The 26,979-nt window shown below is 43.2% G+C and overlaps 1 protein-coding gene across 3 annotated transcripts; it reads right to left on the bottom strand.

The window, feature by feature from the left end:
- Positions 1–36: 36 nt before the first annotated feature.
- On the bottom strand, positions 37–25,704 carry LOC128754015 (microtubule-associated tumor suppressor 1 homolog A-like). Of its 3 annotated transcripts, none has more exons than XM_053856297.1 (17): positions 24,598–25,704; positions 24,207–24,530; positions 21,672–21,876; positions 20,251–20,430; positions 16,570–16,752; positions 13,693–13,836; positions 9,082–9,185; positions 8,680–8,973; positions 5,163–5,229; positions 3,244–3,367; positions 3,094–3,184; positions 2,549–2,654; positions 2,401–2,474; positions 2,242–2,337; positions 2,048–2,164; positions 1,876–1,973; positions 37–1,523 (listed from the first exon to the last, which is right to left on the bottom strand). In XM_053856297.1, exons 1-17 carry the CDS (start codon positions 25,492–25,494, stop codon positions 1,310–1,312), a joined length of 3,318 nt encoding a protein of 1,105 aa, XP_053712272.1. In that variant the 5' UTR covers positions 25,495–25,704; the 3' UTR covers positions 37–1,309. The 3 variants fall into 3 exon arrangements, with proteins under 3 accessions (XP_053712272.1, XP_053712273.1, XP_053712274.1); XM_053856298.1 differs by having other exon boundaries at positions 24,417–24,530; XM_053856299.1 differs by lacking the exons at positions 24,207–24,530; positions 24,598–25,704 and adding an exon at positions 23,583–23,622.
- Positions 25,705–26,979: the final 1,275 nt, after the last annotated feature.

The raw sequence follows: 26,979 nt of genomic DNA, 5'->3' as shown, positions 1-26,979 counted from the left end.
AAGAGTCAAGCTAGGTTGCACATCTTTATTCTCGAGATGAGGTCTGGATGATCTGATCTAAAAAAAACTGGAATTGTGTCCTTGAACAGTCTGTGCAATGTCAGGGACCAAATTAAACAAAGAACGTCATGACGTGCACATTTAGCAGGATCAAGCACACATGAATTTTCAACATCGCAATGTGTGTGTTTTGGGGTAAGAAATCTAACTGTTGTCACTGGCAAATATGTTGAACAAAGACTGCCAGTGACAGAGGGTCTTGTCTGTGTTTCACATCGGGAGACTAAAGCTGCACTTTGAAATTGGTAATTCAGATTGACCTTGGCAACAGAAAAAAGAGATATAGAAATAAACAACAAAACAAAAGACATTTACTCATGAACAGACCGACACACACTCACAGACACACATGTTTGTATTCCTATATTTGTGGGGACATTGTGAGGTTTCTCATTGCCATATTGCTTTCTGAAGGATTAGTCCTCATAAAGGTTCAAACAAAGAAGAATTAGTACCGAATGTCTAGCCTTCTGTAAGCCAAACGACAGTGTGCGTGCATGTGCATGTGTGTGTGAGAAGTCCTTGTATAGCTGTACTTGTGGGGACCGATTCTTGGACACACACCGACTTGTGGTGACCTTATCTATTTTTTAGCGACATTTTCCCATCGCCAGATGTCAAGTCTCAGTTTGAGGATTAATCAGTTTGAGGATTAAAACTTAAAAAATAATGGAGACGTTCTAAGTGAATATAGGTTTGGTACAGAGTCCTGGTTAAGGTTTGCCATTTGTTTTGGAGGTTTAGGTTGAGAGACTGGGGGGAATGTTATGGCAATGAGAGGTCCACACAAAACACAAAAACACGATGTGTGTGCGCGTGTGTATTGACATCCAGGGATGATACATTCCACCAAGTAGAGAGGGGGCTCACACCTTGTGAACTCGGGAGCAAAGGTTCAAAGTGTCAGTATTTCACTCCATGTGAGAATCCATCCATCACTGACCTGATTGAGCTTCGCTCTTTGGGACAAAAAGAAATCCACAGATGAGACCAGTGAAGTAAGCTGTGATTCAGTCTCCTGCTCTCTTTGGAGTTGTTCAAGTGGACACTAAGACTGTACATCATCGCAAACACTGATGAGGGACGAACTGTTATTCGTAGACCCTGAGGTGTTCCTCCATCCAGCTGAGGAATGTGATTATCCTGGGACAATGCCATGCAGAGGATCTCAGCTTAATCTCCAGGCTCTCACTACGCTCCTTGTCAGTGGGCAAGAGATGAAGGCTGGTTGTCTGGAGTCTGACAGAGGTTATCTGGGGGACACAGGGGCTGTGGTGTGGAAGGAGGCAGAGTTCCGTGGGGAGGCAAAAGGTGATGTGGGAGAGAGTCGACGGGGACTTGCTAACAAGTCGCCATTGTGCAGTTTCCAAAGTAGCTCTTCATTCTCCATGGACAGACGCTTGTTGACCTTTGACTCCATCTGCAGTGTTTGCTGAAGTTTGGCTTGCTCACTTGACAGCTGCCTGTAGAGGGAGACAGACTCCACATCAGGCACAGGCATGAGCTGCCAAGCACACATGTTGTGGATTGCACTTACTACCCCTCAGTAAATGTCTGTGCGAGTTAAAACATGACTATGCAGTGACGTTGGATCCCAGCATTGGAAACTTCTCTATTAAACTGAATGCATTTGCATATTCCTTTCATAAGAGCTAAAATTTCGACATAATTACTCTGAAAAATACGTTTTAGCTGCATAGTCTAAGATGTTCTGCCTACATGTCCATGATGATCACTGAGAAGTGGCCTTCTTTCGAGGAGAGCGAGATTTAACACAAGTCAGTGTTTGCAGGCAGACTGAGCTGGGTCACCTACTTTGACAAAGCAGCATGTTTGTCCATCCGGGCCTTGTAGTCCTCATTCTCCTGTTGCACCTTCTTTAAACACTCCTCCAGTTTGACATTAGTCTCCACCTATAACACACACACACAGCGTATATTTGTGTGTTTGTGTCCCTATCTTGGCACTCATTCAGCTGTAAACCAACCAGTCTGTCCATCTCCTGCAGCCTCTTCTCCTTCTGGTGCAGCTGATTGTTCTTCATATCCAGCACGACCTTCAGACTCTCCAGCTCTTGCTCCAAGTACATGGTGTGGGAATCCTTCTGGATGCAAGCAATGTGACACAAAGAGAAGCAGTCAGCTCTCCACACAAAGCCATCAGGTGAATGTGAGCACTGACCAGATTCCTGTCAGCAAGTATCCTCTTCTGCTCCTCCTCTTCCCGAAGCCTGTCCAACAACGACTTCTTCTCTGCTGACAGCTCAGCAAGCTGCTCCTGGTGAGGGTCGTACATTTTTAGCAAAACAAAAACTAGTATGTGCATAAATGCACAACTCACAGAAAGTGACGCTTCTGTTTCCATGAGAGACTTCTGCAGGTTCTCCAGCTCCTTCTGGTGAATCACATTCAGCTCTGAAGTTCAGAGATGAGCATGAACAGAGAGCGATGAACAATCTATTGCCCATGGACTTGACCAGTAGACTCACCCTGCAGTGATGTCTTGTGCTGCTGCTGCAGACCCTCCATCCTTTGGCTGTGAGCCTCCATCTGACTCTGGATCTCAGCTATATGCTGGCTCCTCAGTACATCCACCTGGAGGACATAGAAGAACTACCATTGGTTCACTCTCATCAATGACAAACTCTGGATTCAAAACTTGTGTGATATGTGGCAGACACAGCCTGCTATCTTGTCCAGAGAATGCTGTACTTCCTCTCAAAGTCACTGGACTAAGATCATCTCTCATAGAAGGAGATCTCCTGAGGCTGAGGCATTCTGTGTGACCTTGAATGAATCCTAAGTTGACACGTATGCAATTATGAAAGCTACCAAATAGCTTTGGAGACATATTAGAACAGCAGCCATGACCTCAAAACATTAGACAGTCCTGTGTGACAATGCTGTGATATGTGTCAGTAGGAGTTATTGCTTTCATGTTGTTTTGGTCATCACATGTAATTCACTTCACAAGTTGAGGTGAACAGAGAAAGGTGAACATTTCTTTGCAGTTCATGTATGCAAGACCTCTGACCTGTTTTTCCATGATTGCACGACACTTGTCAGCTTCCTCCTGATATGTCTCATGGACCTTGTCCCATTCTGCCTGGTAGAAGTCCCTCAACCTGAAAAACCAAATGTGTAGTGAGACCCTTAGTAGCCCTTAAATCAGAGCTAGACGTACCTGTTCTCCAACTGCACCAGCTCCTCCTTGTGCTGCTCCTGCAGTCTCCTCAGCGTCTCCTCCAAACTGACCTGCACCTCCTCCTTCTCCTTGTGCAGCCGCTCACAGCACCGGGACGAGGCCACTGCAAGGAACAAGTGTGGATAGTGAATAGCTCTTATCTTCTCCATGCATCATGAAAAACGTCTATAGGATTGACATGATTGAATCTTCAACAGTATATTTTAGTTTGTTTGAGGGGTTTTTTCAGGGCACAGTTGTTAACAATACAAAGCCAACAAAAATATAGAAAACTAAACCTAAACTAAATGGACAAACAAGTTCTTGTTTGTTCAAAGTTGCCAATTATACTCTGAGCCAACATAATTTTTGCGACTCAGTGCTTAATTCCAAAGCAGGTATGAAATGGCAACATAGTTGAACAAGCAGAGAGATGTTGGCATTTCAGCATGCAAAGTGCAACACGTTTAACCCGTCAAGGTTCCCATGAGGACCACATTCCTGCTTAATTTCTTTAATTACAGTCAGGCAGTGAAGCAGCTGGACTCATTGTTATCATGAAGAATTCAGGTCTCATTGGCAGTCACCACAACACGTTAAATCGCCACTGGTGCTGGCGACTCCTCAGATTACCACTGAAGTGTAAAAACTGTTGGGAAACAACAGAACTGCAGAGGGACAGTTGCTGGTTCTCTTCAGCACAAGTGTGAGCAGCTGTCACTGTGTTGATGGGGACACAAAGCCTACGACAGCTGAGGCATGCTCCCCATAATATCACCCACAACAGGAAAGGTGTGCCCCACCCTTAGCTACAGCTGTAAAACTGACTTTCAGGGTTCATCAATCTTCGGGCTACACTCTGGTGGACTACAAGGCAAACCTCCAGCAGGAAGGGAAAGTTGGATCATCACTCAGAGGTGAATGACATGGAGGCAGTGGTTGGAGGAATGTTGCTAGAACCAGTTCCCAATTTTCTGAGTGTATTTGTTACAATCCCAAACGGAACAGTTTGCAAGAAAGTAAGTGAAACTGGAACAGGTTGTTCCTGTTGACTTGCACTGCATAAGGTGTTATTGAGATCAGCCTGATCAGTGTGTCTTGTATAGCTATACTTGTGAGGACCAATTTTTGGAAACACGCCTACGTGTGGGGACATTTGGAAGCTTATGTTGTGGTTATGCTTAGCCATTTGGATTTTGGATAATTAGGTTTAGAGGTTTAGCTGGGGAAAGCATTATGTCAATGAGAGGTCCTCACAAAACACTACAAAAAAGAACACTTAGGTGTGTGTGACCGTGCAAGCCTACGTATGTGCGATACCAGCGCTCTACACACATTCTACATCCCAGTGCATAAAGACATGAGCCAAAGGTCAAATAAGCAGTAAAAGAAAAGATCATAATGTGAAATGTGTGTGTTTTGTTCTGCTTTGCTTTGGTGTGTGTATGTGCGTGTGTATTGGGCATGTGACCCATCTTCTCTCTCAGAATTCACGCGGTGAGCAGATTTAATTTGGAAAGTCTAAATTATGGACCATAGAGTTTGTTTCCTCAGACAGACAAATGAATTTGGGTGCAATGTGTTTCAGTGTCGATGAGTAGCTGTAGCAACAATAGTTGCGTTGTACATGGCACCAATTTGCTGGTTTCCTCAATGAAACATCAAAGCTCTCTGTAGTTAGTGATAAGCTATTGAACACGTTGAAGTAGGTTTCTTTCATTAAATTAAGTTAACAACAGGGCCCATACAGATTGAGATTTATTTCAGTCTCTGTAACCCCAAAACTGCACTGGTGACCACTGGAGTCACAAAAATGAAGTTGTGACATGAGCAGTGTTTCGTTGCTGGTGGCGTTGGCCTGATGTGCAGGTCACCAACAGCTGTGTTGATGAGGTGAGTTACAGAAGCAGATAACTTACCCAGCTCATCCCGGAGGTTGATCAGCTGCAGAGACAACTCCTTCTTCTGCTTAAGCGCCTCCTCATGCTAGAACAAGAAATACACAACCCAGTTTTGGTCTCACTTGACTGTTATTGTGTAACACTGCACCATAATAATACATATGAATAGTATAAATATTGATTGTTTACACCAACAATTCAATGAATAATCCTGTCACACTGAGTAACATCATTTAAGGTTTGATGATTACACATTCCATTCAAAAGGGAACAAGACTTTAAATCCTCTCAGGGTACACCATTGTTTTTTTTGTTTAAATTCCAAGAAAATGCACAACACATTTACAGCTTGTAAGCAGTTCCACAAGTCACAGTTGTCACAGTGAACCTCAATTTGAATGCAGTCGGCCCTATAGACTTTTCACTCAACAGCCTCATGACAGGAAGCATGACTTCCAATTATTGTCCTGCCCTCAAGATAGAAACACAAACACTTGGAAGTGATAGCAGAATACACACAACAGTACATAGTTCATTTATAACAAGGCAACTCTGACTTTTCTGCAGCTAAAACACATTGAGGTATGGACAGACGTTTTTACAATACAAGAAACCTGGCCAAAATATTCAAGCTTGATCATGCCAAACTCTGTTATATAACAGACTGTAATTCCCTATGTTAAGGTTCACATACAGCTGCAAAACAGTGCACAGTGCAGTCTGATAGTTCAGCATTCAAAATGATGTAAGACATGAAGTAGTAGAAGTATGCATGCTCACGCTCCTGCCTGTTCTTTTTCAATCACACTCACCGACCTTAACCAGGACTCTTAGCAGAACTTCAACCCAATTATAATGACCTATTATTTTTTCACTTTTCCTCAAATTGAGGTTTAAAAGATGTCCGCGCAGGTGGTCCCCACATGGATAGCTATACAAGTACACACACACAAAGCCATAAAGCCCATCTGTTGTCTGAGGGTCAGTTCAGTGAAGGAGCAGAGGCTGGCCTAGACAGCGTGAGAACCAAACAATTGTCCCCCCAACTTTCTCTTCTAGCACTACCCAATGTGGCCTGGTGTTTGTATTTTAAAATGGTGTTTCAGCGAAAATACGATGAACTGAATTCCAAATAGATCATCAGCGCAATGAAATCGTCTAAGAAAGCGTCAAAAGGTTAATTTCAGAAACAAAGAGAAAAACAGCTCACACACCTTATGCTTCTTCTTGTGGTGATACGGGCTCTTGTGGTGGGTTTTGCTGGCAGTGGAACCCATGTCACAGTAGACATACACTGATCTATAGCTAGCTTAGGTCCAGTGAGAACCATGAAAAAAACACCTCTCACACACACACGTCTCTCTGGTGCTGCGAAAACACATTCCCTCTCTGTATGTGTGCATGTGAGTATGTGTTTGCCTCACACTCCTCCCACTGCTACCTGTTGGCCACCCCGATCCGCCTACGGGTCCTCCCCCGCTTGCCCAGAAACCAGATGATGAGGAATGTGAGGGATTCCTGAACAGCCATCAAATCTTTCTACCAAGGGGGTGCAAAACTGGTGCGTCTAGATTTGAATCACCAGGATTCACAGAGCTCCCAGTATAAGGCGAAATATTCTCATTAATGAATGTATAAGAGCAAATCAGTGAAGACAAACTCAGGTAAGTCAGAACGGCAACATGATATCAGGCTCACATACACCAATAACCTATATGAATAAGTCCCCTGTGACTCGTGTTGTGACAGTTTCCCACCCCAGCATGTATAGATATTATATTTTATATTGTTGATCATGAAACAGCTCATCCTTCCACTTTATTTTAAATGGATCTCACTGTAGTGTTACAGAGCAAGTTTTTTTTAAACATATGGAACGACTCATGGCACAAAATAACTGAATATATGTATTCACCTTTACAATTCCGAAGCTTGAACATCTTCTCATTTTTTATTGTAACATGTGGACCACCATCGCACCTCTCCATCCAGAATCCCACCCCCCATCATCCGTTTATATTCAGTTCACAATCAGGAGAAGCAGATAAGATACAAGAGGAATTCCTCCTGCCAAATATACACAACTACTGTGGCTGCATTCCTGTACCCTCCCCCTCTTTTCTGTCACCTAGCCATGCTACCTTTTGACCAACTGACCACGCTCTTCTGACCACCGGCTACTACAGTGCAAAGGAACCGCATGTTCGCAGCAATCTCTAAAGACTCGCACCAAACTGAACAGGTGGTGAAGGTTATGCAACTTTTACACAAGCACAGATAATAAGTTAACCCACGAGTTAATGAGCGACTTTCTCTGAAAGAGTCAGCTGTTATATGAGGCAACACACTGCAAGGATCAGAGAGTGTGAAGGACTGGTGCCCCACACACGTTGGTCACCTGGACAGAAGAGTGACCATAATCCCTGTGCTACAGTGATGGCAGGGCATGGACACGGTCATGTTCCTGCAAAAACACTGATCACCCGTCTCTTTCCTTACCTGCAGCTAGACTTTAAACACAACATCTCCACCAACTGCTCACTGATTCTTTAATTATAGGATGTTGCTGTGATTCTCCTCAGGGCAAGGATGGTGTGTACAAACTCATGCTTTTCCTCATCTACCCTTTTAACGCTGTGCCGAGTGCCAAAAATGCTTTGACGAGTGCATACATGTCAACATCATCTGTCATCCATGTGGCACAGTGAACCCACTCTAACAACCAAACATGGGTGACTACAGGAATTTCTAATCAATGTGTGTTCCAAAAAAAACGTACATATCCAGCAAAAATCTGCATTTTTTTCCAATCATAGACACATCTTCAGACAGTATTTTGAGGACTAGGGTGAGGGTTAGGTTTAGAACCAATCCAATTGAATGCTCACATGGTGTCAAAACTTGTGTGCTGATCATGGGCTATTACTTTTCGCTGTCATTACTGTTACCATGGTGACACCAGTGAAATATTCCCGAAATGGACAGATGGGTACATTTCGGTGTGCCTGCCTGAGCTTGCCTGACTTTGAGCCCTCATCCCGTCACTATACTGCCATGGAGAGTAGGGGTCAGCAATCCATGGCTCCAGAGCTGCATCCAACCAGCTGGGTAGGAACCTCTCACCATTCAATTCCTATTTTTCTTTGTTTCCTTGGTTAACTGTGGGCACTGTAGTGCAGATGCTCTCCATTCTGGAATTCACACTGGTCCTTTTCCTCTTGTCTAGGCTCACATTTATTTCAAAGCTGGCCTGCACATTCACACAGCACTTCTGTTGGCTCCATTGGTTGTTGTACCGTTTACATTTTGGATATCTTATCTAAAGCGGAGCAAAATGGCTCTCCTCAGTAAAGGCAAGCGGCAGATGGACACAGGGGGTTCGATGCTGTCACCATGGGGATTCAGCAGGCCTTTAGCTGACGTACTGTACACTGAACAGGCATTGCTACTGTCATGTGAGAAACAAGCAGACTGTCCTACATCGAAAATTGATGATGAACATGGTCGGTTTTAATATTCAGCGACGATTAGGTACCTCAGTAAAAAGATGCTGTATCACTGTAGCAAGGGCCTCCACTCTCTTGTTGCCCTGGACCAGCAGCCGCTTCAGCTGGCTGACAGCTTGATTCTTTTTCTCCGCCTCGGCCTTGCTCCAGGTCGGTTTAGCCATTATGTTCTGGTCTGTAAGAGTAGGTGTGCCCAGATTGGATATATTCTGCAGGCATAATCCTCTTTCTGGACTGGTTCGCAAAGAGGTTTTCGCCTTTTGCCTGAGACAACGAGCTCTGTTGTCAGAATTGGTAGCAGGTGTGGCCACATCTGTTACGACCTGCGAAAATAAACAAAATTAAATAGAATGTTGTAGCAGTCATACAATGTGTGTGACCTCAACAGTGTATGCTACAATCTAGGCACCACAAACAGCTGAGTCGCCCACCTGATCTAACACAGGACTGTGATGGTTTCCTCCAGCAGCAGGTGGTACCAGAGCATTGCTTGTTGTTGACCTTCCCTTAATGTCCCGGGACTTGTTTTTGTCCACTGAAAGAAAAAGGTCCAGTGTGTGAGCAACACCAGCAACAAGTCAACAGGCACGTGCATATTTAAAAACATTATAAAACATTATTGTTGTTGTGGATCTGCAGTCCGTCGCAGAAATAGAAGCGTAGTGGTGAGGGCATACCTGTTTGAGTCTGGCTTAAGTCTACTTAAATATAATGAATACTACTGTGAGCTAGATTGAAATATCAAACGTAATACTACTCTGGCTGAGGCTGCTGCTCAAACACAGTGTTTACCGGTCTGACGGCAAAAATACATCATGATTTATTTATTTACTTTAAATAACTCAATTTTATCCCAAAGTCTTTTGCATGATTTTATTCTAATTTGGTGAATTTCCAGACACATTTTTTGCCTCAGCTTGCTTCATAACAACAATAATTCTTTTTCTCTTCATTCACATTTTGAAGCACATTTATTTCCTTTTGCATTTAGTTTTTGCTGTCTTTTAAACTATGAAGCAGAATTTGATGGTCTACGAGTGTAAAGGTTTTGAAGGGAGACGTCACGTTTGCTGCTCTGTTAGCTATGCAGCTCAGACTGACTTTGGTGTCGGGGTCCACCAATGAATCATTCTGTCATGAAGGTGTGTGGTCACATTAGAGGCGCATCAGGTTTAGAAACAACTCGAAGTTGCACATTTGACCGGCTTTTTCGCTTTGAGTGTGTGGGAAGATGAGCATTGTGCGCAATACTGTGCGCAGCGATAGACGAGGGATGAAAGCTAAAGTATAAATGAGACCGAATCCATGTAATCTCCTCGCATTGGTAGATCGTCAACAGGTTCTAATTGTTCATGATTTAATGTCATCATATAGCCCACCTCTATCTCAGAACAAATGAGGTGAAATAGGATCATTTCCCACGGTACACCTGACAGTCTCTCACGGAGTGTGCCGCGGCACACCGGTTGAAAAACGCTGGTCTAGCTTACTTTTTTCATCAGCTTTTGCTAATGCTGATACACAATGGTAATGCTTTCGTGGTTATAATGAGATGCAACTTTATTTACTTTATTCTGTCCAACAGATGATCTCTGGCAATTCTACACATTTCCCTTCTCTCCAGCAGTCAGGTTGCCTCGGAAACAAGTACGCAGTTGCTATCCACAAGTAGGTGTTGAGCATATCACCCATTTGAGAGCAAACTAGACTATGTGGTAACCTAGCAACAACCTGATGACTCACTCAAGACTCTGAAGGATGATCATTATTGATAAGACTAATGAAACAGTACTACCTAAAGGTTTGGTTGTGACCTTCTGTATGAGGAAGGTTGTCTTTTATTATCAATGAATAGAAGTCGATAAGTAATCCTTAGACCCGTAAGACATATTTTATTTTTTTGTTTATTGCGTGTGGGTCTTCTCTGGGTTCTCTAGTGTGTGAATGGTGTGTGCTTGCGATGGACTGCCGACCTGTCCAGGGTGTATTCCTGCTGGGATCGGCTCCAGCACTCACTGCCATCCTGGTGGTTAACTGATGATGTATGTATGTTTTACACAATGTTCTGCAGCATAACACTTCATCACCTACTTCTTCTTTAATCTCTTCGAATTATCTCCGTGTGCTTTTCATGAGACCTGGACCATACGTTTATTTCTGTGCTCCATGCCCTCTTCATTTATCTGTATGTCCCAAAATATCTAATAAGTAGGTCAGACCTCTAGATGCTACTCTTCAAGCTTGTGAGCAACACACAGAGAAGTTTCCAAAACCAAAAGAGGCGCAAACGTTAAAAAACCACAGAGACTTCATCATCTTCCCACTTGGCTGCTCACAGAGAACTGAAACGCCAAATTGGCAGCAGATGTAGAAGAAGCTGTACCGAGGACGTCGCCAGTTGAGCAGATACAGTATATCCTCATCTGACTCCACAGATTGAAAAATAGCAACATCACACTAAATCCTGCATGGTTCGCTGGTGTAGTGACTAAAGCCGGCTCTAACCTACATTTTAGGCTCAAGGCAGTAGTGGGGAAGTGGGTCTGCGGAGCTCAGACTGTGGAGGCACGTGGCTCACAAACACGTGCAGCAAGGCTCAGATTCCTGCCAGAGGCACAAGCATGATGTCACCAGTATGACAGCACAGTGAAAGACTCTCGTTTAATAAGACAAATGGAATAGCATCAGAAAGGATGCTCAATTATCATTGAGCTCAAAATCGCGAAAGCCAGGCAACAGTGGGTTATCCTGCCCCATAGTCTTAATATTGAGAGAGAACACTGTTTCACCCCACATAGCTTCAGGTTTTATGTTTAGCATGCATGGGCCACTGGCCCTAGCTTCTACCTCCACAGAGCAAAGCCATTAACTGTTTCTTCTTATGCAGCAAAGACAAAAGCTATCAAACAAATGACCACTAAGTGCCCTTTCCAGGTCCTCAGCCATTAATACTGTAGATGTGAAATCAGTGATTTCAGCATCAGCAACAATCAGCATCGTATATTTGCATACATATGTGCTCTCGCTGTCAGAGGAGTCCTCAGGGTGGAGAAGGACGGAGCATCACAGGATGGATTGAAGCTGCCCAGCGCTAACAAACTCTGCATCTGTCTGCAGCATCTAGTTTGTGTGAGCAAGCCATACCCAGGCCTGGGCAACATGGCAGTGGCTTTTCCTCAGGCCGGTGCTCAGACACTTTGTAAACCCTGCTTCACCATCACTGCTGCATGATACTTGAGGAGGCCATAGCAACGTGAGGTTAATAGAAAGGCTGAATTGGGCGTGGGATGAGGTGGAAGTGGGGGGGAAGGGAGTCGCAGCAGGAGCTGAGGTTCCCGAGCTAAACTGACGGAAGAGGTGAACGATGACAGGTCTGAAGATGAGGAACGAAGAAAATGTGAAATCAATGAAAGCACTGCTCGACTAGCCTGGACAAAGTGACATAGAGGAGATCGTGAGGGGAGATGAGAGTTGCATCAGCAGACCTGCGTGGAAGATCACAGTGTTCTTCCGGCATCCTGACAGAAGCTGGAGGTTTCTGAAAAGTCCTTTGGCTGTCAGCTTCACATGGAAGTTGGACAGAGACCGTCTGGGGGACCATAACATTGTCGTCTTCCCGGCACTGAGTCCTCCTCAGTGATGTCACTGTTGCTCCGTTGTTTCAGTCTTTCCCAAGGGAAATGTCTTTCAAGGCTTTCAAAAACTGCCTTTGGAAACAGAGTCATTGACCGGTATTATCCACTGCTGCATCACCAAACACATCGAACAGCTACTAACTGAGAAGGGTGCCTCTGCATCTTGTCCTTCACAGTCTTTCCATTAAAGGTCAAACTGGAAATGCTAAATAATATAAAAGCCAACTGCGAGAGAGCAAGAAATGGCGCCAAAACAAATGCAGAAGAGCTAGGTGGATCCCGTGACTGTACAAGAAGAAGCGATGATGTTGAGGTAGAAGGAGGGAAAATCCTGATCATTGCAGTTGTCATTCGTCAAATGAACACAAATCCTCTCATGCATCCCACACACAGAGTCCACGTGTGTCCAGGCGCAGAAACAGTGAAATATGGCTGTTTGGATGCTCTCTCTCTCTTTTTCTGTGTTTAGTGCGTAGCCTGGAGAAGCCACTCAGACGCACACACACGCGCGTTTTTACACACAGGGAGGGATGCCTCAGTGAAGGAGGGGGAGGGGATGGATTTGAATAATCTCTCCCTCACTCACAGCCTCTTACTAGCTCCATTGTCTCTTGCTGCAGACCTCAAAGAGAGGTGCGCTTTAATTGCTGCTTGATGAAGTTCGGTTAGTTTTACTTCATATTTTGAGTGTATGTGTTGTTTTGTATTTAGTTAGACGCTGGGTACTACCATTTTAATTTGGTTAATTTGGTAACGTAATTGCTTGAATTTAAATGATGAAACACACACAAATTCACAAGTATTACCTGTCAATTCTTATCTTCCTCTTGTTTTTGATGTCACTCCAGTGTCAACGTGCAGTAAATGAAAGCAGCGTAACGACATTTGCAGTGCCTGTTTCCGCTTTCTACCACTAGATGGCAAACATGGTCAGAAATATGAAACTACTGACCGACGATCCTCCTTATTGATTCGTTTGCCTTGATAAACAGAATCTTATCCAATTTTTCAAATGATATTTCAATTCATCTGACTCTGTACATTTTCTGTCAACCAAAATATCAACAATAATTAATATTAGTCCATTTAACGTATTCGCTGAAACATGGTTGTGACCTGTCTTGATGTCTGTGACTTGATGTCTGTGACTTGACGTCTGTGACTTGATGTGTGTGACTTGATGTCTGTGACTTGACGTCTGTGACTTGACGTCTGTGACTTGATGTCTGTGACTTGACGTCTGTGACTGTCTTCCCACATGTCTCTCAGAGACCTCCGGGAGAAAAGCAGGAGGTCAACAGCCCAAGATCAAAGCGAACATCTTGGGTGCGAGTTCCACAAAGGAGAAGTTAGGAGGAGAACTGAAATCATTACCACACGAGGAGGAATCATTCCTCAGTGACGTACCTGTGTTGTTCAGTCGACTGAGTCGTGCTGAACCACTTCTCTGCAGTGGCAAGCTTTTGGGTGTTGTAGAAGAAGAGACCTTTGCAGGATGAACAGATGACTGCTTAATCACATTGTGATTATTGACGGAAGGACTCTTCAATCCTGGGGACACAACCAGAAAGAATTTTTTATGCCACCTTTCCACGGAACTATGGGACCGTACGTACATGGGTCATCTTGATAACATGTGAGTCATTGAGACAATGGGGTGTGGTTAAACGTAGCAGACCATCATCATCTGGAATGTCTTACAGTGAACTCTAAGCCATTTTACTCCCCGCGTGAGTTCGCTTCATTTATTCTAGTCGCTGTGTATGTTGCGCCGAGCGCGGACGTTCAGGGCAGCTACCAATAATCTGGATGAGTATACAGACACTTTGACTTCATGGATCAGCTACTGTGAAGAGTGCATAGTTCCAATGCACGCCAACGTGAGTTCTGCAAATGACTAACCTTAGTTCACAGCAAAACTCAGCCAGACTGGACGGGAGAAAGCGGCACCTCGCAACAGTGGGCATAGGAACTGCTACAAAGAGCTTAAGTATCTGCTTTAGAGGGAGCTGAAGAAAGCTAAGGCCGTATACTGAGGCAAACTTAGACAGCAGTTCTCTTGCACAGGACTTGAACAACTTTTACTGTCGCTTCGAGCAGCCATTTCGCCCCAACACCTCTGGGCGCTTTCACACTACGGGTTCTGTCTCGAGACAAAGCTCTTTCGGCTCAGAAGTCCGAGATGTGAACACAAGCGAGTTGGGTTTTGGAAGCGGACTTGATCCTGGCTCGAGACCTGCACTTTGTCTCAGGAACTCTCAGCGGGTGGTAAGATTCTCGCCTCAGGCGACTAGATGCCGGAAACTATGTGTACAACGCGACTCCACGCAAATAAGAGAAATGCCGGGCAGTAAAGGGTCTGATCGCTGTCTGGGCGGACAACATCGTTCAAAAACGACTTCTCAAACTCCCAGAACACTGAGGTGTGCAGCCGGGAGCTGCAGGAAAATTGTGCTCAGGAGCGAAGCGCAGGGCAGCGGTCCGGGACTCGCGATGTGTGCAGATTTTTGATAACTCATGTGTTTTTGCCTTCAATAGGCTGCTAAACACCTGATTTTATTGACAGATTTGCTTAAATGAATAATGCTGCGCTCTACAGTAACTATTTTCGGTCCTGGGACGTGGCTGTAGCGCAGCTGTCTGCATGATGAGGAGAATGACTAGGAAAGATGCAGCTTGATTTTCCCCAAGTTACTGAAGATCACCAGACTATTCATCGATCATTTCCAACGTCTGGATCTGTACTTCAATGATTAAAATCTTCTCGATCGTCAGTAATCTCTCTCACTTTGTTCAAGGTGTTGTGAGAGCAGCGTGGATCAATCAAGACGCTCCGTATTATGCAGCTTGTTTCCGCTATTTCCTTGTAAAATAAACATGACAACACTCTTTCATGTTTAGTTTTGGCTGTGAAACACCATATTTTGTTGCAGCCGTGGCGTAGGTCTGTCATCAGTGCGTATCTGAGGTGAGGACGACTCGTAGTACTAACAATTGACAACCCGATGGCGGTAGGTTGTCGTTGTCACTATCACTTCCTTTAGATGTGCTTCACTGTGAGTCACAAACCAGCTATTTTGCGCAGAGCACTACTAGGTGAGGAGGAACAAAGGGACATCACCTGAGGGCGCAGAGGTGCGAGACTGCACAGCAGGGGGCAAATCGGACTCAGGCCACCCGAGACAGAACCCATAGTGTGAAAAGCCCCCCCCCCCTCTCTTGACATCATGGAGCAGGTCATGCTCACTCAGTTCAGGAAGCTGAACCTTCGGAAGGATGTGGGTCTGGACAGAGTTTCCCCTGCCATCCTGAAGCATTGTGCTACTGAGCTGGCTCCAGTGTTCACAGACATCTTCAAGACATCCTTGGTGTCCTGTCATGTTCCAGCCTGCTTTAAATCCTCCACTATTATTCCTGTTCCCAAGAAAGCCAAGATCACAGAACTGAATGACTACAGACCAGTGGCACTGACGTCTGTGGTCATGAAGTCCTTTGAGCGTTGGGTTTTTTCCCACCTGAAATCCATCACTGCTCCCCTCCTGGACTCATTGCAGTTTGCCAACAGAGCCAACACATCTGTGGGCGATGCAGTAAACCAAGCCCTTCATTTCATTCTGGAGCATCTGGACTGCTGAAAAGGTGAGTGGTTGCAGACTGCCACCTCTTTATGACCTGCATGTCTCCAGGCCCAGAGACGTGCAGGTCGGATCAGAGCTGACCCTTCTCACCCTGGTTATATGTTTGTCCATCTTCCCTCTGGCAGGAGGTTACGGTCAATCCAGACCAGAACTCCAGCCAGACTGATGAATTCGTGAACAGCCCTTGTTGGTTGTGGTTTATTTTATTTTAGCACATTTGTGCATCTCATGATAATTAGATGGTTCTTTTTTGTTTTCTTGAAAAAGAGAAGCTCAAGAATGTGCAGGAAGAACTCCCCTCAACACCTATGAAACACTTTTGTTATGTGATGCAAATTTGGTGCTACTAACAAACTACAGAACTCGGGCCACATGACTGGACTTTTCCATTTACTACTGAATCTGCTATGTTGCATAGAAAATTATAACTGTGTAGTGTTACATTGCTTAGTAAAAGCATCATATTCAACAATAAAAAGAATTTTATCATTAACTTCAGATAATTAAAATCCTGATTAGTGTTTGACAAGTGATAGACAATTTTTTAAAATATGTTTTGAATGCAATGTTGAAATTAGGTTATGAAACAAATAAGAATGATGTCAATTAAGTCACACATCTCCTTGACACACCCATAGATACACACCTGAAGTCATGGTTCGGGCTTGCAGTGACTGTGTTCTGTTTCTCATAGCAGGAGGTTTTGCAGTGTCACTGCGAACACTGGTGCTGGTGGAGGACGAGGCAGGCGTGTTCCCACTGCTCCCAGGGAGGCTGCTTTTACTCCCACGTTCATTGATTTTTAATCCTGTTGGTGCTCCACCACTACCTGGATTAAGATCAGAGAATTCAAGTCAGTTTAATTTCAACATCTCCTCTTCCCCTATCTCTGTACTACATCTCAAACTGAAGGCCTAGAGTCGGAATCCATGCAGCCAAATCCTTACATGTGACTGCCAATAGCTTTTGATCGCTATTGTTGACTCAGAATGTAGTTCATTTAAATACCAAACCTAAATAATTTCCAATGCATGTTGTCATTGTGAACAAATATGTGGAGCCTAGTTGTGCCTCCAACAATGAAAACAGACAGACTGACATCTCATTGTGTGTTAAGCTTTTATTTCCTATTTTAAATTTCTTCAGAACAATTCTGGCCCCCAGCTTCATTGAACATAACAACCCTCAGCTTTAGGTATAAAAATCTGTTTGCAGTCTAAGGTCCCAAATGTTGGCATAAGCTCCCCATCAAGATCAACACATCAAAAACCTCAGATTTTCACATGTATCATAGAAGCAGGAGTGTCTTTAAAAAAAAATCCAAATGGTAATTTCTCTGGCTGTATACAGTTTTAACAGACAGAGTTGTGCAAAATCAGCTCCAATGCGAGAGTTTGTACGAAGTCCACTGCCCCTGTGCCCCACACCATGGCATGCCAAAGAAGCACCATGGCACAGCGCAAATTCTAAGGAGAACCTTTGTCGCTGATTCCAGATTCCATGTACCAGAATATTGTTGAATCTATCTGACAGTAATTTTGCTTTTCACCAGGTGCAACATCGCGGCTGAGTCCAGGAAGTCGCAGCTTCCAGGGACATTCGAGAGCGGAGGCTGAGAGTGGAGGCTCTAAGATTCTCTGAGGTTCTCGCTAGTGCCACAGCCTGCATGCTCCCAGCTAGGGACACACTTTCAAGTTGGCATGTCACGCAGAGTCCACACAAATGTTTCTGGTGGAATGAGGTGAGTTGTAATGTGAAGGAGTATTTCAAAAAGCTTGCACTACTCGGTCCAGGATGACCTGCAACCAGTTCTCGTTTCAAGCAGGCCTTGTGGTGTCACGATGCCATTTGGGTAAATTGACCGCATGAAATCAAGAGGGTCATCAACCCTGTCATTCCGTCATGTCCATCCCATGCTCCACATCTCTATTCAGAAGCCAGTTGCCGGCAGTTTCCTCGGGTCCTGGGATGTGAGAATACAACTCTCTGCATGACAGCCAAAAATGTGAGTAGAGGTTATGCAAATTCATCTGACTTGTGCATGAAATATGAAATTCTTCCAACCTTTCAAATCACACTTAAGAGTATCAGGGACCCTTAAGATTAACAATGATTTGCTTCATATTTTGCTAATTATTAATATAAAACATAAGGAATAGTGATGTTTCAGCCATGTTTATCCCAGCCTGAGTGGAAAGCAAATATATTTACACCACCACACCACTCCTTGAAAGTGTGGACAGTTCATCACACAGAGACATGCTGTGTAGAACCTGACCAGACGCGCTCATTTAACCTCTAAAGAGGAAGCTGGTGTGTTGCTGTGAAAACACCCTGAGTGAAGTCAGGATGGGTGGTGTCAATGACAAGATCACATCCCATGCAAAGTTTGTGTTTGTACAATGCACAGTATCAGCGCTTGAGTGTGAGAGCTGTCCACCCACCTGTCAGGATAAGTCACACAAAAACACAAGATCAAGTGTCCTGCGTCACCAAAGTAGATGTGCAACAGTCTATGTTTTTATGTTTTGTGAGGACCGCTCATTGCCATGATACTTTCCCCAGCCTCTCACCTTAAACCTAACCATGGCTAACCTTAACCAGGACACTGAACCAAAGTTAAACTATAATGACCCAGTTATTTTGAAGCAAGCATCCTCAAATTGAGGGTCAACCTTGTGGGGTCAGGAAAAAAAACCCCACAAACACCCACAAACTCCCCATAAGGGAGTGTTTTCCCCAATACTGGACCTCACTAGGAATCCTGGTGCACTTTAGCATATCTATCCTAGTCTAGGATAGATATGCTAAAGTGGACTCACACAGAAATGGTGAGAACCCTAACCCTAATCCAAAATCTGTCCCCAAAGTCTTAAAGACACAGGAAATTATGTGACCAACGTTACGTCATGTATATGGGAAATTGGTAAATTGGCTCCCACTGTATCTGCAGGTCCTCCTACTAAACATCAGTATTTCAAATGTGGCATCTCTTTCATTTGGTTTATCAGACAATGTTTCACAGATGTCAATGAGCAACATGTTCTCACAGCAAAGGTGTGATGTTGGCAGCCATCCATGCTGCAGACTGGATGCTGCAAGCATTATAAGCATTTCAAGTGAAAAGTGTGGTAATGCCTGATGGATGAGGTTAGGATCAGGATGGGGGATGATAACAGGTAATGGATGAATGGACAAAATGGACGCACACGTTGCAGTGGAACGTTCTCCGGCTGTTACTGTGACTGGAGGTTGGTTCAGCTATTCATTTTCACGGTAGGAATACAATCTTCAGATCAATCATGCAGAAACAGGACATTTTGACTTACATAAACACAACACACAATCAATTAACTGAAATAAATCAAATTTTATGTGACACTAAAAACAAAATGTATTGTCCATGTTAATTCAACATCGCTTGAAGACAATAGTTAGATATATAAAACTGCAGTCTTAAGAATATAAGGCGTCAGTGTAGCGCAGTCGATAGAACATGGAGTCAGGGAGATATGTATGGGTATGTAATGGCTATGTATCTAAGAATTTTCTACGAGGCAAATAAATTCTCATTCTCTTTTGATCATATCCCGTTATTCTGTGTTTTTGTTAAGACATATGAAAGTGTGCGCTGTCTCAGTGGTTTCCACAATAGCAAAAGAGGTAAAAAGTATCCAAAGTCAGCTGCATTCAACAACTTTGTTGCTGCTCAGGAAGTAGTCGGCACAGGAAGTCGATGGAGGAAAGACAAAAGAACCATTCATCAAGATTTCAGAACATGTTTTCTCGATTGAAAGTGAAAATGTGTACAGAACCAGAGACATGCCTCTCTATTATTATTATTATTATGATTATTATTATTGTTATGATGATGATGATGATGATTATTTTAAAAAAGTGTGATCAAAATGTTTTTACAAATGAGAAAATTTCCTGATCTTCTGAAGAAGTTGATGGAATTCATAGATGCACTTTTTATCTGTATGAAATGTATAATAAAAAATGCAACGTTTTTGGATGTGATATGTGAGTGCCTTCTGTGAGAGACAAATCCAGAGTTCCCTGTTCGGAAAAACGATTGCATTGAGACTGCACATTGCAAATACTGAAATTGCAAAAGGTCTATTAATAAGAAATACATGCATTTTATGACATTATTATTAAATAGACAATTCATTCCTATACTGATGAATCCACAAAAAAGAAAAAAGAATTAAAAACTGCTGGGTAGAATAATGATTTTTCGAGCTAGTGGACAGCATTCTCCGCTTTTTTTAAAATCTCCCCGCCATCGTTGCGAGCATGTGTATTTGTGTGTGTGCCTCACCTTTGACTGTGACACTGGTGAGCTCACTTCCACTGGCAAGCCCCTTGACAGGAAGTTTAGATAAAAGGGTGTGAGGAAGTTGTGAATCACTTCGTAAGGCTGCTGTGTGCTGGTTGGCTGAAGGTTTGGCGGCGGTGAGATCAAGGACAGCCAAAGAAGATGGTGAAGCTTTAGGAACTCCTGAAAGACAGAGATGGTATAACTTAGCAAGAACCATGCATGTGTGTTTAAGCTTGTCTATCTAAGGACAATCTATTATCCACTTATATTTCAATTTAAATGCACATTAAACAAAACATTTAACAAAGTTAACCTTACAACTGATGTCCAGACAATTCATTTAAACGAGCAGAAAGAAAGAATCCAAACATTTTTTTCTGGTCAAAACAGCAATATATTCCAACAGCATTTCGATTGAAAATCCTTGAGACCAAAAGAGAATCACCCTGAGGTGGATGACAGTTTGCACTATGACATTATTTCTTCAGTGACACATAATATTAAACCTAACCTCTTGAAAAGCTAAACATCAGCGGCATTTCTCTGTTTACTCCAGCCACCCTCCGCCTCGCCACAAAAAAATCTGCTGTGTAATGTCTTCTAATAGACTAGTAATAATCTCCACTTCATCTCCACTATTGTTCAGGGAGCCATGACACACAGAACTCTGGTGAAGGACAGCTCTCCATTCACCAGAGAGAAGTTGCTGATAAATATTGTCTCATGTTTCTTGTTCCCCTGAGAGAACAGATGATCCATTGTTCATCACAATGTGACAATGATGAAGCTGATCATATACACACGTTCGTGATCATGAACACACATAAAAATGCACTTACTGCACTGACTGATAGGATTCAACATTGAAGCTCACTTTTTCACGGAAAATAACTGTCAAAACACCCACATCAGTTGGATCCCATATCACAGGTGGGAAGACGTCCCGTACTTAATATCACACACCATTTCAACTTGAGCACATGCGCATTCACATCGTATGGTCGACACAGAATTGACATGAAGGAAAAACAAAACAGGGTACACACAGACTTCATCAAAACAAACATGTTGACACATGAACACACAAGTTACGTTTTAACTCAGCCAATCAAGAGAGAAGTTCCGTGTCAGAAAACATGTTCATGTGTTACACAATTTCCAAAAGCATTGTGTAACAGACCAGTTGACAGACCTCAAACCTGCAGTGTCTTTTTGTAAGTGCAGGGTAAGTGCTGTAGTGGCATGTGGAAGGCATTTTAAAGTGAGCCTGGGTCGATCTCAGGCTAACATTCTTCTGCGCTAGCACACTCAGCCACACATCTAACAACAAAACTTAGTTGTTAAAAGTTGTTCAGTTGCTGCATGTTGTCAAATTTGTCAGAGCTAATAATCTGATTTAAAGGTCTCTGGTGTGGACTTACCCAGACTTGCACTGGGCTTCCTTGCAGGAGTAGATGCATTTTCCTCCTTCACAGATGTGCACACATCTGGACGGTTCTGTTTGGGCCCAGCGCTACCTTGTCCTGGAGGTCCTTTCGGTGCACTTGGAAACAGAGATGATTCTCTCTCCGCCTTGAGACTTCTCCCATAGTTCCTTGAACCAGGCCCCAGTTTGGATGAGACTTTCTGTAAGAAGAGTTGCCGCTTAGTTACAGAGTTCCAGGCAAGAGGCCCCAGCTCGGAGCTGCACACAGAGACCATGGTGTTAGCCATTGCCCACTCGCACTCTGAAATTTGAGGGTGGAGAAGAAGGGAATGTAGGAGAAGAGGGGAGGAGTGTGTAAGTGTGCTAGCACAGGGAAGAAAGAGGAAAAGAGAGAAGAAAAAAGGGGAGGGAAATTGTGCTTCCACCACAAGCGTGTCTAAAAAAAGTTGCTTTTGTGTTGTCCATTCCCCCGAGGACCCAGAATCTGAAGAGGCCAATTTTCTCTCTCGGTCAAAACCCCAGCTTAACCCTCCCTCCGACTCCATGAACACCGGACACATGGAGTAAGTTCATCCATTGACATCTGTTTTCTCTCATCAACTTTGGAATAGAAACTGTTGTTCTATTCCTCAGATTCCTTAGAGTGTATCCGAGCCACTGATATTGAAAGGTCCGTTCACAGTAACAGCATGGTATGGTTCCACTAGTTAACAGCTGGGTCTTGAATCATTAAACATACCGCAGAGGACACAGTCTTGTTCAAACCTGCAACTCTCGGCCCAACTGACCAACATGGAGATGTTTGCAAAGAAAGGAAATTGTGTGGTTGTGATGTGGAGTGAAACAAATCTCACCTTTTCTAAAAACCATTGGAGCTAATTTAAAGGCAGTTGTTCTTTCAATGTGACTCATGACACAGTGAGTAAAGCATATGCTTGTTCAACAGGCTTCCCTGTCCAAAATAGGGGAGTAAACACCAAGATTACGTAATGAAAAACAGTATCTGTTTGGAATGCTGACAACCAGCCTAACAATAGCATACCAAATACGGGAAGCAGGTTGTCTTCACACGCTCTCAACAAAGTATTTGAGATCACACACTTTGCCAGACATTGAAATACTTCACATTTTCATAAAATGCCAGCAAAGCAAAAAAAAGAGGGGTTAAGAAGTTATGTGATCAAGTTTCCTGGGAGAGGCAAATTCTGCTACGATTGCTGCTGCGTCCACAAGCGGTGAGGAAGCAGCAATGAGGACCATTGTGAGGTGTTGAAGGAGAAAGCGCAGACTGTTGGAGCGGTATCAGTCATGATGATCGTCTCCAACTTCAAACTACCTGTAGCTCATTTTGGATTCAGTCACACTGCAGGTATATAAAGATGCTGCATGTGAGATGAAAACCTGAGTGGCCAAACGTTCTGCCTGCTAACTTAACTGTGTTAATACAATGCAATCAAGCTATGTAATGTCAATCCAGTTCCATGTGGAACGAACACATATATAAAGCCTGTTGGAAATGCTTGAGGAAGTTAACATAACGCATCAATAATGGATTCATACACCATGGCGTCATTTATTTATTTAATTTCATGTGTGATGGCAAGCTGCACCACAAAACGGATGTCGATTGGCGCAGTGTGTTGTATCTGCACTTTCTCCTCAGACAATCCACATGTTAATGTTTCTTCAGGAATCACAATATTTCCGTTGCCTGAAAATATCACACCTCAAGTCTCGGTTCGGAGGGCTGTCAGCCTTGATTTGGGATCGCCCACAAAGCAAGGACACCCCCCAATACAATTTCAGTGCAATCAATTTTGAACTTGTAAGAAAAGAGATTTGTAGATACTTAAAGGTTTTTACAGAAGTTTTGAAACCTGGATAGAGATATCTCTCCATATCTCACCTCATTCTGACGTTGAAGGTGAGGAGGACTGAACGGACAAGAACGTATGCGCCTACAACTCGGCTTGAATCAAACCAATCTTAATAATAAAAGCATGAATGGCAGGCAGTCACATAATATTTTGGCATGTTGGAAAAGCAAAAACCAAACCAAGGGCATTTTTTGTCAGAGTTCAGCCCTGTATTGGTCACAGCTTTGTCTGGCGAAGAACTTTTTTTCAAGAACCAGTGTAATTCTTTAGTGCATACAATTGTTGTAGTCCTTTCTCCATTGCTATGTATATTGTGCGAACAAGTTTTGGAACGTTAAAGCCACCTGCTGTCCCACTGAGCTCATTTGAAAGTGATTGTAAAATTGTACGTAATTGCATAGAAAAACAGTATTGGATGACAATCACAATATGGCAATCAGCAGCTTGATGGTAGTCATCGCTCCCAGTGCTTCACTGGTTTAATAAATTTGGAATTTCAGGCTGACGTCCACTCGCAGCCACATTGAACCATGACACAGAAGCTTCAGAAAATAGGTTAGGAACCTTATGCCCAAATAATAATATTTATTTGTATGTGCTAGCTGAAAAATATTTGTGAGAAAAACTGCTGGGACATAGTTTTTACAACCAACCTGTGGGTTCTCTCTGGATTCCCCAACAGTAGCTCCTTCAGGATGTTTTAATTCTTCATTAGCCCCGTGATTTTCTGTCAGCCCTGTTTGTGTGGCTGGATCTAAGCAGAATTCCTGGCCTGTCACAACTGCCAATTTACCACTGACTGTGTCACTCCTTTGCTTTGGTCGGGCAAAAGCGTCCACTGGTGTTGTGCGGCTGTTCTTGACCTTCGAGTTCTTTCCACCAATGGGTTGACTCAAGTGTGTTTTTGTCTGGTCTGACGTCATCATTCTGTCCTTCCTGGACCTGGCTCTCATCCCAATAGGAGTGATGCATTTTTTCTGAAATGAAATTGGAAAAATAATGTTTGAGACAGAACTAGACTTTAGACTTCCATTTTCACAATACCGGGCTGATGGCTTTGGTTGGAGAGTGTGTTGATTCAACTTTCGCTTTTCCATTCTTGAGGTCAAATTTTGACACTTTCTCTCGCTCTAATACAGTGCTTTTGGTAGCATTGGGAGATGTGGTCCTCCCCCGCGAAGTTGAGGCTCTAACTGGCTGGCTGAATTCAAAGTATGCAAAGTGGCTGAATTTCAGGTACATTGTGTTTGATGGTGCTTGGATTCTTTCACGTTGGTCCTCTGAAATGCACAGCTCTGTTGGTTCTTCAGATCTGAGGTCAGACACTGCCTCGTCAACGGACGACCAACCCTCAGTGCTACCGAGAGCCAGTTGATTCATAAGGTCCATTCCAGTCCCAAGTACAACATCAGAGCTGATGGACAGAAACAAAGCCTCCTCATCATCCTCATCACCAGCAGCAGGAATTTCTGTAGCATCTGCACCTGGAGTGGAGCTGTTTGTTGTGCTTGCAAAATCATGGATGTCAGTTCGATTGCTGCTGTCAAAGCTGTCCCAGCTTTCTGTACAGTATTGATTTGCCTCCAGGTAGATGGACACAGAGTTCTCTAGGCTCTCAGAAAACTCATCAAATTGTATTTTCCCAGTCATGGTCTCATCTTGTTTCACCCATTCTGAAATCATATCACCAGTCATTTGGTTGTTTTCTCTCATAGCTGTGGTCAGTGTGAGCTCCACGATCTCACAGTCATCTGGGCTTTCAATCTGACCGATTGTTAGGCAGCTTTGACTACGTGGTGACTCAGGGGATGACAAGTCTGCACAGGAGGATGAGGACGAGGAAATTGGGAAAGCATTTCCATTGGAGCCTCCTGCACAGTGAAATAGGAGCTTCATCCTGGAAGATTCCGCCTCCCATCGAGGTGGCAGAGTGGCACTCATCCCTGTGTGTGGATGGCCTTACTCGTCCATCACATGAGAGAATGTTTCCATGTATTCTGAGCAGAATTTCAACATCGATGATAAAATGCAGTTTTTTGAGTCCAGTCCATCCTCTAAAGCTGCCAAAACACTTTGTTTTGATGTTTGAAAACCTCTCCAAAGTAAAGGACGTGTTTCCATCGAAGCAAACTCTTATAAATCCAATGAATATCTGAAACATAGAAGAAAATGTAAAAGTTTATACTTAATTTGACTATGTCCGCACAAAGCAAAGACCAGTCAGATGTGTACACACTCAAATACAAATGACGACCATTTTGTTGGACATTAGGTCATTTGTCAATTTCATCTTTGTCACAGCAGTCTGACACACACCCCTTGAAAGCACACTCGTGAAAGACAGACGTCTCCCACATGTGTGTAGATCAGGGTCGATTTTGTTACATGTGATATTTAACAGGCTAGATATTATGCAATACATTCTGTTTTGTGGAATAATAAATAATAAAAGTTTTACTGAATTAATTAAAAATAGTCTTTTGGCCAAAATCTCCAGATTGTCTCATCTACAACATTACCATTTTTTGCATCACCGGGAATGGTTCGAATAGGCTTGAACCATTATATATTCTTATTCACAACATCCATTGAAGCATTATTCCGCTTCATACGTTGGTTGTCAACTATTTTACAAAGACAACATAATAAACTAAATGTTTTAATGAACTAATATTATAAATCAAATAAGAAACAGAACTACTGAGAGCAATAGTCTGATCTTCAACATGACAGCTAGACCAAAAAGAAAAACAAACAAAAACAAAGGCACAATAAGATCTTCCCATCCATATTTTTATTTTAATTTTAATTTTTTCAAGAATTTCCCATAAAGATTTATACCTGCACGCTGTAATAGAAAACGACAACTTCTTCAGGTGCTGTAAACAAGCGACACACTATGTCATTCAGCAATGTTAACATTTGACTGAAACTGCTACTACCAAGAAGTATGAAAGATGTTTTAATAAAAATGCAGTCAGAAGAGAGAGTCACTATAACCGGTGACGCCTGGCCATCCAATCTGGTCTCAAAGCTATTGGTTCATGTGGTCACGAATATTTAATCTATGGAATCGTGCATGGGGTCATGAAAAACTGAAACTTCTGAGAACCACGAAAAAAAATTAATGGGCTCTAATTGCGGCTCAACTTATTTGAGCTTCTCTAACCCCTGTTACAGCCACACTACGTCACTAATTTCACCAGTTTGACTTTGATTTTGGATCTTATTCACACTCCCATTCCTGAGTGCACTCTGCTGTTTCAATTACAAACTCACAGAAAAAAAACGAGTGCAGACTCATAATACGTATGTATTTTATTGGTTGGTCATTTTAGTGAATGCGCCACATTTTTAAATGAACTTACGCGCCGTGCGTGCGCATTGCATGGTCAACTAATTCTAAAACAGGCATTGTCATCGGCT

Source organism: Synchiropus splendidus, chromosome 2 (genome assembly GCF_027744825.2).
Source record: "Synchiropus splendidus isolate RoL2022-P1 chromosome 2, RoL_Sspl_1.0, whole genome shotgun sequence".
In the NCBI taxonomy this organism is placed as follows: domain Eukaryota; kingdom Metazoa; phylum Chordata; class Actinopteri; order Syngnathiformes; family Callionymidae; genus Synchiropus; species Synchiropus splendidus.
Note: the sequence above shows the minus strand (reverse complement) of the source record. Positions and strands in the feature narration are given on the sequence as shown.

Coding starts and splice junctions, on each gene's coding strand:
- LOC128754015 (XM_053856297.1), bottom strand. CDS start 25,494: ATGAGTGCCACTCTGCCACCTCGATGGGAGGCGGAATCTTCCAGGATG. Junction 2,655..3,093: donor GTGCAATCATGGAAAAACAG/GTCAGAGGTCTT, acceptor TATGTCCTCCAG/GTGGATGTACTGAGGAGCCA. Junction 2,475..2,548: donor GCACAAGACATCACTGCAGG/GTGAGTCTACTG, acceptor TCTGAACTTCAG/AGCTGAATGTGATTCACCAG.